This window comes from Globicephala melas, chromosome 4 (assembly GCF_963455315.2).
Source record: "Globicephala melas chromosome 4, mGloMel1.2, whole genome shotgun sequence".
NCBI classification, from domain to species: domain Eukaryota; kingdom Metazoa; phylum Chordata; class Mammalia; order Artiodactyla; family Delphinidae; genus Globicephala; species Globicephala melas.
Window position 1 is genome coordinate 95,790,642 of NC_083317.1, and position 20,208 is coordinate 95,810,849.

The 20,208-nt window shown below is 36.6% G+C and overlaps 1 protein-coding gene across 2 annotated transcripts in view; it reads right to left on the minus strand.

Annotated features, from left to right (window-relative positions):
* Positions 1-1,989: 1,989 nt before the first annotated feature.
* PRKCI (protein kinase C iota) overlaps positions 1,990-20,208 on the minus strand; it is a 79,754-nt gene continuing 61,535 nt past the window's right edge. For both annotated transcript variants that reach the window (XM_030863828.3, XM_060298425.1), the window contains 7 exons: positions 19,205-19,340; positions 13,695-13,782; positions 12,557-12,682; positions 11,310-11,389; positions 9,474-9,563; positions 8,982-9,097; positions 1,990-4,847 (listed from right to left, as the gene is read on the minus strand). In XM_030863828.3, coding sequence (XP_030719688.2) covers positions 4,760-4,847; positions 8,982-9,097; positions 9,474-9,563; positions 11,310-11,389; positions 12,557-12,682; positions 13,695-13,782; positions 19,205-19,340 — 724 coding nt within the window. In that variant the 3' untranslated portion in view covers positions 1,990-4,759. The remainder of the gene's footprint in view (positions 4,848-8,981; positions 9,098-9,473; positions 9,564-11,309; positions 11,390-12,556; positions 12,683-13,694; positions 13,783-19,204; positions 19,341-20,208) is intronic.

The following is a 20,208-nucleotide window of genomic DNA, read 5'->3' on the forward strand; positions in this document are numbered from 1 at the left end:
AAATTTACCTTAGAAAAAAATTTTGCTTGAAAAAAATTTTCCTGGTAAAAGAGCCCCGCCTCTACCAGCAAAGGGTCCTTTCTTACACAATGAGAATTTGTTTCTGACCTGTTAACTGTCAATAAAAACTTGAGCTAAAGCTCTCTCAAGTCTAGTGAACACATCTGGCATGGAGTTGAACTTTCCGATAGCCTGTAAAAGATCACACGAAACAGCCACTTAATCCTTAGAAGAATTGTAATTCCATTTTCTTCAGTAAAAATGTTAAAAATAGTAATTGGAGTAAAAATACAGTGTTCATGCCAGTAAGGCACAAATTGCTACATAAAGGTGAACTGCACTGCCACATTTCAAGCCAAAAATCACTCTCAAATTCTGAGCTGGGTTCCTCTTAATTATAAATTTCAGAGATGAATTGTACAAAATCTAATCTAAGCAGGAGCATCTGATAATTTTCTCTCCCATGTCCATGTAAATTCCAATTCATATTTCTGAGCAGAAAAGCCAAAAACAATCTTATATATTAATCTTATATATAGTATATCTAGTATAGTATATACTGTGTGTGTGTGTGTGTATATATAGAAATATCTAAGATTTTATTATGTATATATGAATTCTTAAAGCTTTTTGCAATCTACCATAAATCTAAAAAAACGTATAGCATGGATCAATTATATATGAATATCAAGTAAAATTCATACAAGTTTCACTGGTAAACCTGTAACCTAACATGGCCACATAATGTATATTTTTCTGCATTTATTTGGCTCTTATCACTGGACTATTTCCTGTGGAGACAATCATCTTTCTGAGTATGTCTGTTCTCTATCTTAAATATCAAGGGCAGAGATTCTGTCTTTTTATTAGCCTTATTTAGCACCATGAACATTCTGGGACAATAAACTTTGGATACAAACTACTCAGACTATCTGGGTCTTAACTGATTCCTTAAGTCCTAGTGGATAGGAGGGTAAATCCATGAAGGAAGACCATCATACATACCAAATGACTTGCTGTTGGGTGTTATCCAGAAACCAACCTGTTGGATTTTAAAGATTGGAGATTGACTTTCTCTCTCAGGGAGAAACTGGTTGCCCTATTGAATGCAAAATTTCCCTAGAGCTTCAAACTCCTCTTTGCATTCTGTTTTGGGATTTTATTAACACAAAGAAAACAACCAAATTTATGATTTGGTACAGGGGATATTAGGATAAAATAATAGAGAAGACACAGGAGATCAGTCTTTGGTGGTTTTAATATACAGGCTCTAGCTCTCTGACAAGGCAATTAAGAAAAAAGTAAAAGCACTTAAGATTTCATTCTCCTTGGAAAGGAAAGGAAAGGCTTGAGTAATGGTAAAGAGGCTTGTAAGTGTGGGATACCAGGCTCATGCCTGTTTATATATGGACACTAGCTACAATTGAGAAAGAAGTTCTGCAACTCTAGAATACATCACTGTAGAACATACTGTTCTGCATCTGTTTAAATTTAGTTCAGTTTTAAAACTAGTTAAAATGCTCTCTCTTCAGCTGATTTTTTACTAATTTGTTTTCCAACATAAGAGATATAGAGGGGTGAGTTTAAAAATACACTGAACAGGGCTTCCCTGGTGGTGCAGTGGTTGGGGGTCCGCCTGCCGATGCAGGGGACCCGGGTTCGTGCCCCGGTCCGGGAAGATCCCACATGCCGTGGAGCGGCTGGGTCCATGAGCCATGGCCGCTGAGCCTGCACGTCCGGAGCCTGTGCTCCGCAACGGGAGAGGCCACAACAGTGAGAGGCCCGCGTACCGCAAAAAAAAAAAAAAAATACACTGAACAATATTTTATGAGTAGATGCCTACAATATGGCATCAGAACTACCAATGTTGCTTTAAGTACAGCAAAATTCCAAACTCTAAAATTTTCATTTTTCTTCTTGAACAAATTTTGATATGCCTTTGTTCTTTCACAAAACTCTGGTATGCTACATATTAAACATGTTCCAATCTTGATGAGTATTAAACATTTTATTTAAAGATTTGAAAGTAAAAAAAAAAGGTACACAAATACAGATCACATTATACCAAGGCAGTATTCTACATGACAAAAATCAAAACAAAACAAAATTGTAAAAGTAAATGTACAGGTACCAAACAAGCATAATACCTGATATGCATTTCAGGCTGCATACACATAGAATGATCTGACCACATACATGCTTATACAAAATAAATTTTTTCTTAGAACACCAAAATTCCAACCATTCTGTCAACTGCCTTAGTCCCCTGGTGAGTAATCTGAAACAACTTCTATGTAATATAAAAAGAATTGGCATGGCACATAAGGACTACAAAAAGCAGAATACAATTTAAAACATATTTGTAATTCAATTCTGTATAAAATATACACAGTAAATCTTATTAGTTTTTTTTAAAAAAAATATTTAAAAAAAGGCCACCCTGAATAATGGTTAAAACCTCATCACAGAAAAATGTTTCATCATTTGTAACATTGATAGAAAACTGATGGATTTTTTTTTAGAAGATATCTAACTTGAAGAAGTCATTTACTCAAAACTTATTTAAAATTGTAGATAAGATAGTAACTGTGCACCCCTTCTCAAAATGTTTTATCATGAATACTCTAATATGTAACTAAGGACAAACTAAAAGAAAAACTCAAAAAAATGTTTCTCAGGCTTCCCTGGTGGCGCAGTGGTTGAGAGTCCACCTGCCGATGCAGGGGACCCGGGTTCGTGCCCCTGTCCGCCGCAGAGTGGCTGGGCCGGTGAGCCATGGCCGCTGAGCCTGCGCGTCCGGAGCCTGTGCTCTGCAACGGGAGAGGCCACAGCAGTGAGAGGCCCGCATACCGCAAAAAAAAAAAAAAAAAAAAAATGTTTCTCAAAATGAGATCCAAAGACCCAACAGAATTCTAAGGCAGGCCCAGTAATGTGCATATTAAACACACTTACTACGTGATTAGTCCACATTCTAAAACTTGAGAACGAATGCCCTAAGGGAAACAGTACCACGTAAAAGCAAGATGATAAACATATTTCTGATATGTCAAAAATTTCTATAAATTTATGATTTGAAGTGAATATTGCTTTTTGTTTTCAAACAAGTTTCAGGTCTTAAGAGAAACATACATACCTCTTAAATAAACATGTAAATTATATAAACATTTCCTTGGAGGTTTTCATTGCTTTCAGACATAGCTATTCAAAGAAAAGAGAGTACATGGCCAGAAACTTTGGAAAAATTACATTTCAAATGAAATGCAGCATCCCCGTGCCCCCCAAAAAGAGGTAATTTAATAAATGCCTACATATTTTAAATCATTCTAAATTTAAGACTTGATAGCTTTCCTAAAAGTTACATTTTACTAAGATTGGACAATTATAAGTAATTTAAATGATCATGGTTATTTTTTAAGTCCCTTTTCATAAAAAAAAATTAAAAATAAACAACAGAAGGATGCTATCATTGGCATCCCTTTAAATAATAAATTGTTAAACACTAATATTAATAAAAAATAATCTGAAGAACTCTGCCCCTGAAATGTATTCTACTCTGATTACATGTGTTACCTACTTAACAAAAACTCACTTATGGAGCTGGAACTGTGATGAGTGTGAGTGTATGTGCATATCCTGAAGATTTATTCATGTTTACTTTATTATTTTTTCTTGAGTTTCATTGAAGACTCCACAAAAAGGATCCGAAAGTATGGATAATGTGGTTTGGGGAAGAAACAAGCATGGTTCAGACACTATTTGGAAGATAAATTATTTTCCTGTATACTGACTTATAAGGAAAAAATAATATACATTCTGTGTCCACTGGTTAATGGAATGCTTTTACATTTGGTAGCAAGTGAGTGCTTCCTTATTATTTAAGTCAAATCACAAAAAGTGACTGTGAGATTTACTGTCCAATAAGAAATAAATATTACCATTGCACTTTTCTGTATCTATTTTAAGTTTCTATTTTTTCCTTTTTATATACTGAGAAGTGTTCCATTTAACTGCATCCTGGGTTCTTTGAACTACATTTATTAACACTCCAGTTAAAGTTCCCACTACAGGGACAAGCTCAGACACTAACCCCGTAACATACTAAAGAAATCACTTGAATCAGTTTTTCAAAAACAGCTAATGATTTGGAATCTGATTCTTAATAAAATGTGCCTATTTTCCTCCTCAAGGAGAATCTGTATTCCCTCATTCTAAGCAAGCAACGTCTTTTATTACCAATTTATAATTGTTGCCTTAAAAATCAATAATTTAATTTGCTAAAGCAATGATAAAATTTACAGCTGAATTTTTAAACACATAGAACTCAGAAAGTAATAGGTAATATAACAAGTTGTATTTTGCATTACTCTTTTATTCCAAAATTAAACACTTAAATGACTTCATGAGTATGACAAAAATCAGGAGGCTTATGATGTAATCCCACCATGTGCCTTAATGCAACAGATAATCTTTTTAGTCAGTACTTCCTTTAAACAAAAAAGACAACTTTGTTATTCATCAGTAGGTTGCTGGATTACCAGTGTAACTAAATTTTGACATGATTGTCTGCAAAGTAGTTTCATTTTTTTCCCATAGTTAAACTTAGATGTAATAATTGACTCTTACAGTCAACAATAGAATATACTGAGTGCTTTTCTTGCAGGTGAAAAATATAAAATGGTTCTTTGCATCCAGGCTGGTAACAAGTTTATCCATGCACTAAATGGCAACACAAGCAAAATGCATAGTTGAGAAAGGAGGATCAGACACATTCTTCTGCAGACATCAGAAGAGGATTAATGTACTCAAAGCCTTCAAATTCAGACTGATCGATCTTCCTCACAATGTCACTGTTGAAAGAAAAATAATTTTCATCATCAAGATTTCTTTGATTTTTTACTTAAATGGAAAAATAAGATTAAAAAATTAAAAATAAGGCTAATTTATATAAGTTATAGGGGGAAAATCTATAAGATTTTAGATTAACCCCAAAACATTTTCTAGAAGAATCAGGAATGTTGAAAATCAAAAAAGACTAATAATCCCACGAGCAAGTTTAGAACCAAAAAGTAGTCCAAAACTGAAGCCTGGGAATAAACAAGGTACAAATTGTCATAATCCTAGGTAATCTTAACTTTTGACCTTAACATCCAGGTCTGTATTAGTGTGCAATTTAGTAGTCACCAACAGCCAGATGGAAGACGGTGAAGAGAAGGCCCAAAAGAAGTTAACCAAAATGAAAAGACAAGAGGAAGAAGAACACTGAAAGACCTGGAGTGAGGAAGGGTCACCACAGGGAGGCAGTGGGTCACAGGGAGCAGAGAGGCTGGCATTCTGCTACACTGGGCTCCCAGTTTAATTCACAAGAGTATTTCAATCAAATATTTTACTACTTAAATGTTCGTACCGGGGCTTCCCTGGTGGCGCAGTGGTTGAGAGTCTGCCTGCCAATGCAGGGGACACAGGTTTGAGCCCTGGTCTGGGAGGATCCCACATGCCGCAGAGCAACTGGGCCCGTGAGCCACAACTACTGAGCCTGCACGTCCGGAGCCTGTGCTCCGCAACGGGAGAGGCCGCGATAGTGAGAGGCCCGCGCACCACGATGAAGAGTGGCCCCCACTTGCCACAACTAGAGAAAGCCCTCGCACAGAAACGAAGACCCAACACAGCCATAAATAAATAAATAAACAAAATGACGAAGGAATTATGTTTAAAAAAAAAAATGTTCGTACCATACTGCAGAGCACCACGTTACACAGGACATAGTCTCTTCCTTCAAGAAGAGAAGGAAGGTGGGTACTTCACATAACAGAAAGCAGTACCTGCTAAGTTTCCTACACGACAAGCTAAGTTCTACTCTAACCACAGTTCTAAAGAAAAAGGTGACTTCTACTTGGAGAAATCAAGAAAGGCAGCATCACTCCACACTTACTGAATGGAATTATGAAAGATTATGGTAGGTCTGGGGAATGCCAGTAATTATTAGAGTTAGAGCACAGGAATAGAAGGGTGTTAAGTGGCAGAGGACGTTGGAAGGAAGGTAATGGCTAGCTCAAAGACGCCAGTGATGTTTACACTAAGTAGGTCCACCTTGATCCATCAAAGGTCTGGTTACATCTGAGGTAGCTCTGAAAGATGGGGAAGATTTCAATAGGTGAGAAGGAAGGAGCAATAGAGAGGAAATGTTAACAGCATGCTATCAGGGAATGGTGAGTAACTGAGCCTGATGAGAACGCAGCGTTTCTGTTAGAGTATAGTGAGAGATATGGCTAGAAAGTCAGGCTGAAGTAGATGGTGGGAGGCCTTAATTACTAACCAAGGGGATAGACTTTTTCTGCTAGGCAATGTAGGAGTTACTGAAGGTTTCTGATGAAAGGAGTTAAAGAACTGGAGTGGTACTTCCTGAGTGTACAGAATAGGCTGCAAAGTAAAGAAGGAGTCAATTAGGATGGCATGATATTCTACGTATGATCTGAGAGAGCCGGGCTGGGCTTATGGCAGTGGGAATGGAAATGACACAAGTGATGAAGTAAAGCAAAAAGAGACGAGGACTTGGCTGCTGAAGGTATTATATAGTTTGGTAAGGAAAAGTTAGAGTCAACAACCACTGACTCAGCTCTTGGATCCGAATGCAGGACTGCACGGTGGTGCAACAAGCAGAAAAGGGTAAATAAAAACAAGGACCCGAGTGAGAACAATTTAGACTTCGTATGTTTGAGGTGCATATCTGACAAACTAGGAGAGATGTTTAAACTAGTAGAGGGAAGTGCAGCTCAGGAGAGATATCAGGGCAGGGGCTAGGAGCTTTAGAAACCACCGCTCATTTATTCTTCACAGCACCTTGGGAGGTAGGCAATATGAGAAGACACAGGCTCAGTGAAGTTATGCAATTCACACCCAGGGTACCCAGCTGGTAAGAGGTGGCGTTGGGATTCAAATTCCTATCTTTTGGTTAAATCCAGTGCTCTTTCTAATACACAATGCTGCCAGATATAATGATTTGGGTACACCTCTCCCTCCTCTAGTAGCCAGTAAGCTTTCTGAGAGATTGGCCTATGCCTTGATCGTCTTTGAATGTGCAGTACTTAGCATAGTGCCTTTTGCTCAAGAATTGTTTGCCAATTTAGCTGGGAGTCAGTTAATAGCTGGTATGCATGCTACGGGGTTGGCTGAAATCTCCAAGGTATAAACTGCATATAGCAAAGAGAAAGCAGTCATGAACAGAACCACGGAGCATCCTAGTCTCAAGGGGACAGGGAAAATAAGATGACAAGTGGTTAAAGAGATGACGCAGAAAGAGGGTAGGCAGTGCCAACTAAAGCAGGTCATGAGTGCCAGACGCTTTACTGACATCGGAGGAGATGGGGGCAGATCAAAAAATGCTTTAGGGCTTCCCTGCTGGCGCAGTGGTTGAGAATCTGCCTGCCAATGCAGGGACACGGGTTCGAGCCCTGGTCTGGGAAGATCCCACATGCCGCGGAGCAACTAAGCCCGTGAGCCACAACTACTGAGCCTGTGCTCTGGAGCTTGTGCTCTGCAACAAGAGAGGCTGCAACAGTGAGAGGCCCGTGCACCGCGATGAAGAGTGGCCCCCGCTCGCCGCAACCAGAGAAAGCCCTCGCACACAAACGAAGACCCAACACGGCCAAAAATAAAATAAATAAATAAATATTTAAAAAGCTAAAAAAAAAAAATTTTTTTAATTGAGAAATTAAAAAGTCAATTCAACCTTCAACAGGTGAAAAAGCAGGTTAAATTGTAAGAGGTTAAAGTGTTGGCAGCAAGAAAGTGTAAGATAATCAATGTTGACTACTCTGAAGGAATTTAATAGAGATGGTGTTTATTTATTTTTCTTTTACCATAAGCATCTATTAACTATTTTTGAAAAAGCTCGAAGATGAAAGGAAAATGAGAAAAAAATGTGGTGGTTCAAAGAAGTGGAAAAAATTAGGATATTTGAACATGTTTATAAGTACAGGGAAAGAAGCTGGAAAAGAGACGTTAAGGAAGGTAGAGTAGTGGAGATACCTGACAAAAAGGAACCCTGGAGGAAAAGGGGAGAGTACCCCTTGCCTTCCAAGAACCGGGAAGAAGCAAAAGCTTGGGAAGAGTTAGAGAGCAATTCTGAGATGCAAGGTGGTCTGGTGACAGCTGGAAAGGGAGCAAGCTCACAGCAGAGAGGTCTCAATCCTGGCAGTCAACTCAAGGCAAGGTTAACGCAGTTAAGAGTGATGAAGGCAGGGGTAGGACTGAGGGCTTCTAAAATGTAGAGGTAGTTTAGAACAGCTGCGGTGAGGAACGTGATAAGAACTAACAAGATGTAAAAGTAAAGTGACTGCCAAGCAGAAAGGGCTTTATGAGATGAGAGAATGAATTTGTAATGACAGGTGAAGGATCAAATATCCCCAAGTTATTCTAAACTTTAAAAGATACAACATAAACACAAAAAGCATGTCAGATCACTGCTGCCTGGACTTGATATGTTGATGTAATCTTTTAAAAAAAGTAACTTGGCAATACATATCAAGAGCTTTAAAAATTTTGCACCCTTTGACCTAATGCCCCGTCTAGGAATCTATCTTAAGGTAATACTCATGAACTCAAAGATGGTCATCATCAAAATGCGAAACAGTGCACTGGAGTGGAAAGAGCACAGGCCTTAGTCAGACTTGGGTTTGAATCCTGGCTCTGCCACCTCATAGCTGCATAACTTTGCTTAACCTCTCTGAGCCTTGGTTTCCTCATCTGTAAAACGAAGATGATGACAACTAGGTTTACAAGGTTGTTGTGAGAATTAGAGATAATACACGTAAAGCAAAGAAGAAAATGACAATTACTGTTTTTATAATTGTGTAATTCAAACATCCCATAACTGAATGATTAGATAAAATACAGCATAATCTGATGATGAAACACTGTGAAGCCGTTAAAAATGGGACTTCCAAAGAACTTTAAAAATATTTTCAGTCTACAGAACTACTTACTCATCATCTGGAGTGAGCTGGACAGGTTCATTAGTAAACTGAGAATCAAAGTTGTCCAAACCAAATTCCCCAGAAATATTTGGTTTAAAGGGAGGTACCACCTGCTTTTGCTCCATCTAGAAAAGACATAGTGGATGACAGCTCAAGCCTGCATTCTTAGAAATATTCCACCTCTACATTTCTCCTCTGTCCTCAGATATTTCCCAGTCTTATTAAAATGAGTCCCTAGGCATTGTTCTACAATATTCACAATGATGGAAATAATTTACAAATCTGAACATTGATGCAGGCCTCAATAATATTACAACCTGCTCCATTAAATTAATGTTCTAAGCTTTTACTGTTTCAAAAGCTTTTTTAAAAGCACTGAAGACAGTGGTTTTAAATTATTTAAGCTGTGATATACTAGTTTTTCAATATTCTTTTAAGTTAATAAATTTTGGCCCAAGAAAATAATGAAACCTAATATATTAAACAGTCCAATTTACATACCATATCCCAATCAACATTTCGGAAGAATGGGTGTCCCTGAATATCAGCAAATCCTGTTTGAGGATGACAACCCAATCGTTCCTTTGGGTCCTATGGTGGAAAGAAATGTTTCAAGAACTGGGTGAATATCCTGCTTTAGAATAAATCATCTTTGTGACCTGTGTTTTGTGTCTATTATATGATACCTTTATGTCTGAACTCAGAATGGTCTACCTTTCTTTTCTAGAAAGTGCAACACTAGACACTCAAATGAGTATCTGAAGCTTGTGACAAGTAAGATTTCTTCATGGCTCTCTCTCCAGCTATCCTTGTAATTCAAGTGGAGAGATGTCGCCACACCCTGCTAAAGAAAAATGGGAGGAAAAAGAACAGCAGAATCAACTGGGCAGCATCCAACTCTTTCTTTCATATGGGTTAGAGCGATAGTCAAAATATGCAAACCCCCAAACTTTACAAGTTTGTTTTTTAGCTCAATTTAAAAGCCCTATGCCCAATTACAACAACCATAATCTGTGTATAGCGCAACAATACAACCATTATTTGAATCAATGGACTGAGAAGCGGCCTGCAACTTATAAAATTATCATGAATGAGAACATGTTCCCATTTTTCTTTGCAGTAAAAGGCATTTTGTTTTCCATATTGACACTTCTCACCTTCACTTTTCACTGTGTTAAAGCTTAGGTTTCCAGTTTAAATCTTTCCTCACATAAAATACTCATTTAAAACAAGCTTGAATTTCTTATTTTATTAAAATTTATCATTATCTTATCTATTTATCTTAGAAAATAAATGCAGGGCTTCCCTGGTGGCGCAGTGGTTAAGAATCCGCCTGCCGATGCAGGGGACACGGGTTTGAGCCCTGGTCCGGGAAGATTCCACATGCCATGGAGCAACTAAGCCCTTGCTCCACAACTACTGAGCCCGCAAGCCACAACTACTGAGGCCCGTGCTCCTAGAGCCCGTGCTCTGCAACAAGAGAAGCCACCGCAATGAGAAGCCCACGCACTGCAACAAAGAGTAGCCCCCATTCGCTGCAACCAGGGAAAAGCCCATGCAACAATGAAGACCCAACACGGCCAAAAATTTAAAAATTTATATATAAAAAAAAAGAAGAAGTAGATTGGTGGTAGAGAGAGGGCTCTTTAAATAAATAAATAAATAAATGCATATCAGCCTACTTTCTACCTACCATTTATTTAAAATAAGATTTTAACGTAAGAATTGGAAAATTGGTTGGTGTGGAAAAAACCTACACATTTGGTGTTAGAAGTGTTATGAGTAAAGATAGTTCAGAATCGTAATCTTAGATAGATCCTAAAACTCTTCTAGCCTACCAACTGCAACAAACAACAGAATTTTCAGATGTTCAGATTTTTTAAAGCGCCAATGATAGCATTTCATTTCTTCTGAATATTATCTAATTATAGGGCTGTGATATGAGAATCTACAGGGAACACTACTGCACTAAGTGCTCAATAAGTTAAGACATTCTATGAATAATAATCTAAAGAAAACTGAAAAACAGAGCTGAAAGTACAATTGAGGCTATCCCCAGAGATGCACTTTTTCCCTGAGTACATGGTATTTTTCATTTACATTAAAAACACCATATGTAATATAAAGCTGGGGGTAAATTATATTGGCAAAATGGAAAGAACACCTCACCTCAGGATCTAATTCTGTCAACCTACTCTTTGCTGAAGAGACAAGTTCCAGATCTAACTGAAAAATTACATACTCTGATGTTTTGGAATTTTACGTTGCCTGAACCTCTCCTTACCAGCTTCATTTGTATAGAGATAAATCACTAAAGATTTTATACACAATTTATACCTTGTTGAGGAAGCTCTTCAGGACACTTGCAGCTTTTACAGACAAAGAACGTGGTATGCGAATTTGTTTTTCCAAAATAACTAGAAAGATAAAATTTACGGCGTTATATTTAACTTTTACAGGGCTTTAATCTTTATATTTTTATTATGAGGTATTTAAGGCATTCTAGCAGAAAAAAACAAAAACATTACATACACTACCTAAGCGTCCTGTGTACTTTCCCAGTCCCATTCCTCTCCTTCCTTCTCAGAGACAGCCTCTATCTACTCTGAACAGTTTTTATCATTATATGCATATGTTTTATTCTTTGACTACCTTACCTTAGTTTCCTCTTCTGTAAAATTGGAATAAAAATAATACCTGATTCATTGGGGTGTTATGAGGTTTAAATGAGTTAGTATCTGTAAAATGTGTGGCACATATTACTAAATTCGATTTTATTAGACGTTGCCAAATTATTCTCCAAAGCTGTTCCGTCCATTTTCACTCCATTTTCATTTCACACCAGAGTTCCAGTTGCTCCATATCCTCACCAGCACTAGTATTATCAGACTTTCAAGTTTTTGCCAAATGTGTAGGTAGAAAATGGTAGCTCATTAATATTTTCATGTGCACACCCCTAATTAGCAGTGAGGTTGAACGTCTTTCCATATATTCCACAGTCAGCTGGATTTCCTATGACATGAAATATCCATTCATTTCCTGTGACGGCCTTAATTATGAAATGTAGAATTTTATGGCAGTCTTCGCATTTCTTTGGACTGTGTGTTGGTTGGGGAGGGGTCCTTGTGCTTGTCTGCTTGTTTCCGTTCTGTTCAATTCTTTGTATTTCCAATTGTGGGGCTTTTTTCTTCACCTTTTGATCCTTCTTGTCTTCTTGGTACTTTACTTTTTCCCCATATTTCTGTTGGACTTATGCATTCAGCCTTGTGGTCCAGGTGAAAAGACTGTCCTCTCCAGCTACACAATTCTTTCCTCCAATCTCTGTGATGTACAATCTGAAGGAACCTCTTTGTTATGATTTTGAGTATGAGAAGGTAACTGGCAAATGTGAACAGACTAAGAGGTAGGAAGGATAGATCAAAACAACAACAACAACAAAAACAAACTCAAAGCCTCACGTGTTAAGGACTATATTGTCCAGATTATTCTCCTCTTTCTTACTCAAAGTAATAACTAGAGCCATCCTCATTCATGCTCTAGAATAGATTATTCACAGTGAATCTCTGTAAAACACTGCAAATTACCTTGAAAAAGATAATCCTCTGTGTTTTGATCAGGGTTATCAGAGCTCCCAACAATATCAAATGGAGACCTTCCTGCCATCATCTCAAACATTAGTACTCCAAGAGCCCACCAGTCGACGCTGAAACCTTCAAAAAGAAATTTTAAAGCAACAAATTATCCATTCTGCATTCTAAAAAGTCAGGAATTTGAGATTCATTTTATTACATAATAAAAAAAATAAACATAATGAAAAAGTAAACTCGAAATGCATTACAACTATCATGGTAGGCATGGAGGATTATAGGAATATTTCACTTAACAAAAAGGGGAGGTACCTAAAAGATAACTTTAAAAATAAAATATGGAAAATGGAACATAAGTTTCGCTTCCCAAATATGTCTGTAATTTCAGACTCATAGCCTGTATCTAATATTTTGTTTTGAGGATATAATGAAATTGTATTTGAGAATAACCTTCCTTGATCTGAAACGTGATCTTCTGCTAGCTGACTAAAGATCCTTGAAGGACTTTGGAACTGGATTATGAGCAGCTATCAGAAATACCCATCCTCCTTTACAGCTGCTGGAATCAAAGGGCCAGAACCCAAAGGGTCAAATGTTTTCTTGAGATAAACATATCTTCTGGTTCCTGGCAAGCAGGCAATCTTTCCTCCATCTTTCAGATTCCTGGGGGAAATACCCTAGGAAATCTGAACCATCTTCCAGAGGTTTATGACTCTGGAGTCACATGGCTGATTAAATCCCAACTCTGCCACTTTCCAGCTACATGACCTTGGGCAAGTTATTTAACCTTTCTGTACATCAGTTTCCTTGTTTGCAAAATGTGAATTAACAGTGCTTACCTCATAGGATTATTAAGAGGATTAACAGTTAACATATGCAAACTGCTTAGAATAGTGCCTAGTACTCTTAAGTGCTTGCTACTAATAAAATATTATTCAAATTTGCACCCCCAAATACTGCCAAGGTCCCACCATCTCTGATTTCAGAATTTGGGGGTTTTATGTAGGTTTTAAGAAGATCAAGGAAGTTTATGTTAATAAGCTCAGTATTGAAATACTATAGTGTACTATAATGCAATTGGTACCATATTTAACCACCCTTCTAGCACATAGCCAAAATACCACCAATTTATTACCATAATCTTCTCCTCGTAAAATTTCAGGAGCAATGTAATTAGGAGTACCACAGAAAGTGCTGGTTGTATCTCCTGGCCGTAATCCTTCCTTTTATTAAAAAAAAAGAAAAAAAATAATAAGATGCAAAATCTGTTTTAAATTCACCTCTTTTATTTCATCTATCATATAAGGTCAGCATCTATAGGTAATATATTGAGCTTAAATAAAATATCACTAGCACAGTTGCCTTTACTATTAAAATCATGGGTTGCTACTAAATACCTTAAAAAAAACCTGTCCTCATTAGATGTAGGTAAACAGTTCAATTAAGATAAAAACTGCACTTAAAATAATTTATACTCAAGTAAAATTATAATAGAAAAACTTAAATTACATGAGTAAAAGGAAACATATTTTATGAAGAAAAGAAGCTCTTTAAATCCCACCTCCTAACACAACCACTGCTGGCATTATGATGTCTCCCTTCTGGTCATTTCTCCTAAGGCACACGTTTTTTGGTTTTGTATTTTAATAGCTACAGGATGGAGGAAATTAAGGTAAAACACACTAATATGTATAAATAGAGAAACTACACAATAGCAAATGGAACAATCACCAAGAAGTTAAAACTTGTATGCAGCTAACAACACAGCCTCAAAATACAACTAGTAAAAATGGACAAAATTATTAAGAGGACTTCACAATCCCTGCTATTGCCTGAATGTTTACGTGCCCCTAATATTCTTACGCTGAAGCCCTAATGTGATAGCATTGTGGGGGGGGGGGCTTTGGGGAGGTAATTAGATCATAAGGTTTGAGCCCCATGATGGGATTCATGTCCTTATAAGAAGAGAAAGAGAGCTAGCCCCTTTCTCTCTCCCCACCATTTGAGGATACAACGGGAAGACAGCCATCTGCAAACCATGAAGAATGCCTTTACTCTTCTGCAAACCAGGAGGGGTGCCTTCAGACACCAAATCTGCCAGCACCTTCATCTTGGACTTCCCAGTCTCCAGAACCATGAGAAATAAGTGTTTGTTGCTTAAGCCACCTAATCTGTAGTACCTTGTTATAGCAGCCTGGACTGATAGTACAATCCCCAATCATGACAGGTAATTTTAACACATTTATATCAAAAAATGGTAGGTCATACCAACAAAAAAATTAGTAAGCAGAGAAAGATTTGGACAAACGCTAGAGTTTAAAATATGTATAGTTTATATACATATAGAATATATCTATCTACGTGTATGTGTGGAGAAACGGAAAAGGAGGGAGAGACTCCTTGAATGCAAAACAGAGATTACATACCCTTTTTAAAGTACATTTGGGATACTGACCAAATACTAAGGCATAAAAGAAACCTCAATAAATTTCAAAGGACTAGTATCATTCAGACCATTCTTGCGCCACAGGCAATTAAATGAGAAATAGCCAAAACAATCTTGAGAAAGAAAAGAGTTGGAGGAATCAAGCTCCCTGACTTCAGACTATACTACAAAGTTACAGTAATGAAAACAGTGTGCTACTGGCACAAAAACAGACACATAGATCAATGGAACAGAAAGAGAGAGTCCATAAATAAGCCCATTCACTTGTGGTTAATTAGTCTATGAAAAAGGAAACCAAAGTATACAATGGAGAAAAGACAGTCTCTTCAATTAGTGGTGCTGGAAAAACAGGACATCTACATGTAAAAGAATGAAATTAGAATATTTTCGCACACCATATACAAAAATAAACTCAAAATGGATTGAAGACCTAAATATAAGACCAGAAACCACAAAACTCCTAAAAGAAAACATAGGCAGAATACTCTTTGACATATATTGTACCAATATATACATATTTTTGATCTATCTTCTAAGGCAAAGGAAACAAAAGCAAAAATAAACAAATGGGACCTAATTAAACTTAAAAGTTTTTGCACAGCAAAGGAAACCACTGACAAAATACTACTGGAATACTACTCAGCCACAAAAACGAATGAGATTTTGCCATTAACAACAACATAGATAGACTTGGAGGGTTATTATGCTATTGAAATAAGTCAGACAGAGAAAGACAAATACTGTATGCTATCACTTATACGTGGAATTTAAAAAATAAGACAAACAAATGAATATGGTAACAACAACAAAAACAGACTCACAGATACAGAGAATAAACTAGTGGCTACCAGTGGGGAGAGGGAGAGGGAGAAGGAAGGGACAAAATAGAGATAGGAGATTAAGAGGCACAAACTACTATGTATAAAATAAATAAGCTACAAGGGTATATTGTACAGCACAGGGAATATAGTCCAATTTTATAGTAACTATAAATGGACTACAATCTTTAAAAACCGTAAATCACTATGTTGTACATCTGAAACTTACATAATACTATAAATCAACCATACCTCAATTAAAACTAAAAATAATAAAAAGATAGTCTAAATACAAGCTGAATTATACTAAATATACAATTAAGCGTCTGCTTTTTTTACTTTATAGCTATGTAATTTCCCATGTAATTACAGACTTCGTATTACTAATAACTACAAATCCAACTCAACATATGTACCTAGAATCTAACCATTTCCCTATTGTTAAATTACATGGTACAAAATTCCAAACAAAAAGGTTGGGGGGGAAGATATACACTAAGAATCAAGCCTTCCTCCCATTCTTGTCCCTGACGCATCCAGTTCCAGCTCCCTAGGGACAGCCACTGTCATGAGGTTCTTATGTGTTCCTACAGAGATATTCTGGGCGTGATGTATGTATCTGTCTTCAAATTTTACACTATTATATATAACACTAACACAAACATCTAGAAGAAATATTTAGTAATATATGTTGTGACTCCAAGGATTTTTAAAGATCTCTAACAGGGATATATATGTTATTTTTGTATACAGGCATACATGGAGATACTGCAGTTTGCTTTCAGACCCCCATTTATGACATCACAATAAATTGAGTCACATGAATATTTTTGGTTTCCCAGTGCATATAAAAATTATGTTTACACTACACTGTAATCTATTAAGTGTGCAAAAGCATTATGTCTAAAAAACAAAGTGAATACCTTAAATAAAAAATACTTTAAACACAACATTGTAAATCAACTATATTTCAATAAAAATTTTAAAAAAAGCTTTATTGCTAAAAAATGCTAACAAGAACTTCCCCTGGTGGTCCAGTGGTTAAGAATCTGCCTTCCAACGCAGGGAATGAGGGTTCAATCCCTGGTCGGGGAACTAAGATCCCACATGCGGCAGGGCAACTAAGTCTGCACGCTGCAACTACTGAGCCCACATGCTCTGGAGCCCATGCACCACAACTAGAGAGAAGCCTGCACGCTGCAGCAAAAGATTCTGTGTGCTGCAACTAAGACCCAGTGCAGCCAAAAATAAATAAATAATAAATAAATAAATATTAAAAAAAATGCTAACCATCATCTGACAACACAGGGTTGCCAAAAAACATCAACTTGTAGAAAACGCAATATCTGTGAAGCACAGTAAAATGAAGTATGCCTGTACAAAGAAATATGAATGTGATTTAAGTTGTTTTGTATTATGGGCAATGGCTTGACATACAGTCTCATGGTGAGTGACACGCACTTTCAAGGTAAGACTCAGAGGCAAGGGATGCAGTCTGTTAACTTGTAAAAGAATTATACTAAATCATTCACCTTTTGACTGGATATCTGAACATAGGCCCATCAGCTAAATTGTTTACAGCATAACATAGATATTATTATAACACACCCTGCTGATAAAAAATAGTTAAAGGCACATCAATTCACAAAATAGCTGGTTTTTCAGTCAATTAAAAAGAATCAATGTTCATAAAATATTCCAAACATAACTCTGAAGATGTTAATTGCAGTTTTCATATGCCTCCAGTCATCACTATTCTCTGCATTCTTTTTAAACTTTTTAAATACATTTTATAAAGTCTTTATTGAATTTGTTACAATATTGCTTCTGTTTTATGTTTTGGTATTTTGGCCACAAGGCATGTGGGATCTTAGCTCCCCGATCAGGGATCAGACTTGCACCCCCTGCATTGGAAGGCGAAGTCTTAACCACTGGAACGCCAGGGAAATCCCTCTTTTTTTTTTTTTTTAATATTTATTTATTTAGGCGACGCAGGATCTTCATTGCCGAGTACGTGATCTTTAGTTGTGGCATGCAGGATCTAGTTCCCTGACCAGGGATCAAACCCGGACGCCCTCCACTGGGAGAGTGGAGTCTTAACCGCTGGACCACCAGGGAAGTCCCTGCATTCTTTATATAAAAGTATCTAGTGAGAAACTGAAGAAATTAAATTAATTAAACCTGGAGAAACTGAAAAAAAACTTGAATGATTTAGATTTACCAAAGAATAATTATAAGGAAAAAAAATTTATCCAATATATGCCCAAGGTCAGACATTAGTTAAGTTTAAATACTGATGTTAAGTCATAAGATAAAAACATTCAAATTTCCAGCGGATTTATTTCCCATAAGGTTTAACATCGGGCGTAAATATGTTAGTTGGAAAAGAAACAAAGTACTGTTGGTTAAGTCTCTGAACACAAGTTCCAATCCTGGTGTTATTTCCTACTAATAACACCAAATAGCTCCTGGAGAAGGAGGCAGAAAAGGAGGTAAGCAAGACAACCAACTTAAAGAACTACTGAATAAAACCTCTCAGATTTATCAAAGATCGTGATTAATTTGACTGAGGATCTCTGGAAAGAATGGGAATATATAACAAACCATTATTATTTTTCATTAAGAGTAACAAAAAGATCAAGTGATTTTTCTCTAATAATATCTTCCAGGCAAAACAGGATGCCCAAATTTCTTTGAATAAAAAGAACCAGGCTCTGGAGGCACATCCCTCAGGTGAAGGGGGAAAGGCAAATAACACATTCACATGCTTGTTGGCAAATTCACTGTGTGAAGATAATTCGGTCCCAGCTATTTTGACAAGGAGAGTAGCCCCCTACACATCTCCTGGAAAAAGGCTGGACCCGTAAATGAAACATTGTTACGAAAAGAATAAAACACCAAGAAATAAAGGACATGTCCTGAGAGTAACTAAAATTCTTATTTTGCTTTATTGAATTTTATGTCAGATATTTAAATTTAAATATATAAAAAATGTTAGATTTCCGAGGAAAATCTTGAGTGCATCATTAAGAGTCACAATTAAACGGCAAAAACTGGAAGGTGATATGCAAGCAGTTTTACAGTTGTGGGTTTGTAGACAGTTTTTACCTCCAAGTTTTCTTCAATAGTGTCACAACTTTGAAGATAAAAAATTACAGAAAATAAAAATAACTTAACTCTTATAGCACATATAATGCTCACAGAAAATATGGAATTTTGTAAATGGCTAGGAAATCAGTGCATTTGTCTTTGTTTAGGATACTTTTTGGAATTCTAGCACAAAGTAGCACTTATTTCCCCATCATTAAATATAAAGTTATTTGACTGAAACAATTTCCTGAGCTGCTGAGATCTTCTGAATAACTAGAAATTTCCCCTCACCTTACACATGCCATAGTCAGTGAGTTTAATGTGTCCTTCAGAGTCCAGCAACACGTTGTCCAATTTCAAATCTCTATAAATTATCCCCCGTTCATGAAGATAATTTAATGCTAGACTGATTTCTGCGGAGTAAAATCTAAAATAAAATGAAAAATTACTCATTTGATTCAAATTTTTAAATTGTGGTAAGTGCCTACAGAAAGGTATTTAAATCCTACTCTCATCTGCAAACCAGAACATCAAAATCATGTCAAAAGATTTTTTTCTCTCAATGTTTTTAGGAACAGTACCAAAACACAAATTGAAGCGCCACTTTAAGATAGCTGAGCCCTAAACACAATTATAAAGTCCCAATCTAAATTAAACCCATACTTTTCATAAGGTTTAATTTGAAAGTCTCAAGCAGGGATTCTTAATCTGGGCCCTCGGATGGACTTCAGAAAGTCCACACTCCTACAAATGGACGCAAGCAGAATTTGGTGGTAAGCAGAATTTTTGATCTGAATAATGAAAATGAAACACCCTAGCTGGTTTTGGGCTGCTTTGGTGAATGTTATCATGATCATGTCTGGAGGTACATAATACACACCTTCCAGCTACTTAATTCTAAGAATAGGGAACTTGAGCTCTTATCCTATACTCTGGTTCCTAGAAAAGCAAAGATGATATAAAACCAGAACGGGCACTTTAATACAATAAAAACAAGACTATTCTCCCCAAGTCCAGCTGAACAAACAAGGAACAAATACCGGCTATATTCACAATTCAAAATATCATCTGTGGCTTTGCCATGAAGGGTGACCATTTGCTAAAGCCTACATAAATAATGAACATACAGTAAATTAAACAACAACAACAACAGCAGTTTGGCCCTGAGACAGAGTAATACACTTTATATCTTCTTATAAAATTGAAAGCTATTATCTCTTTTTTACAAGAAATATCAATGAATAGCGAGATTCCCACTAAATAAGTTATTTTTTAAAATGAATCTCTAACCTTCG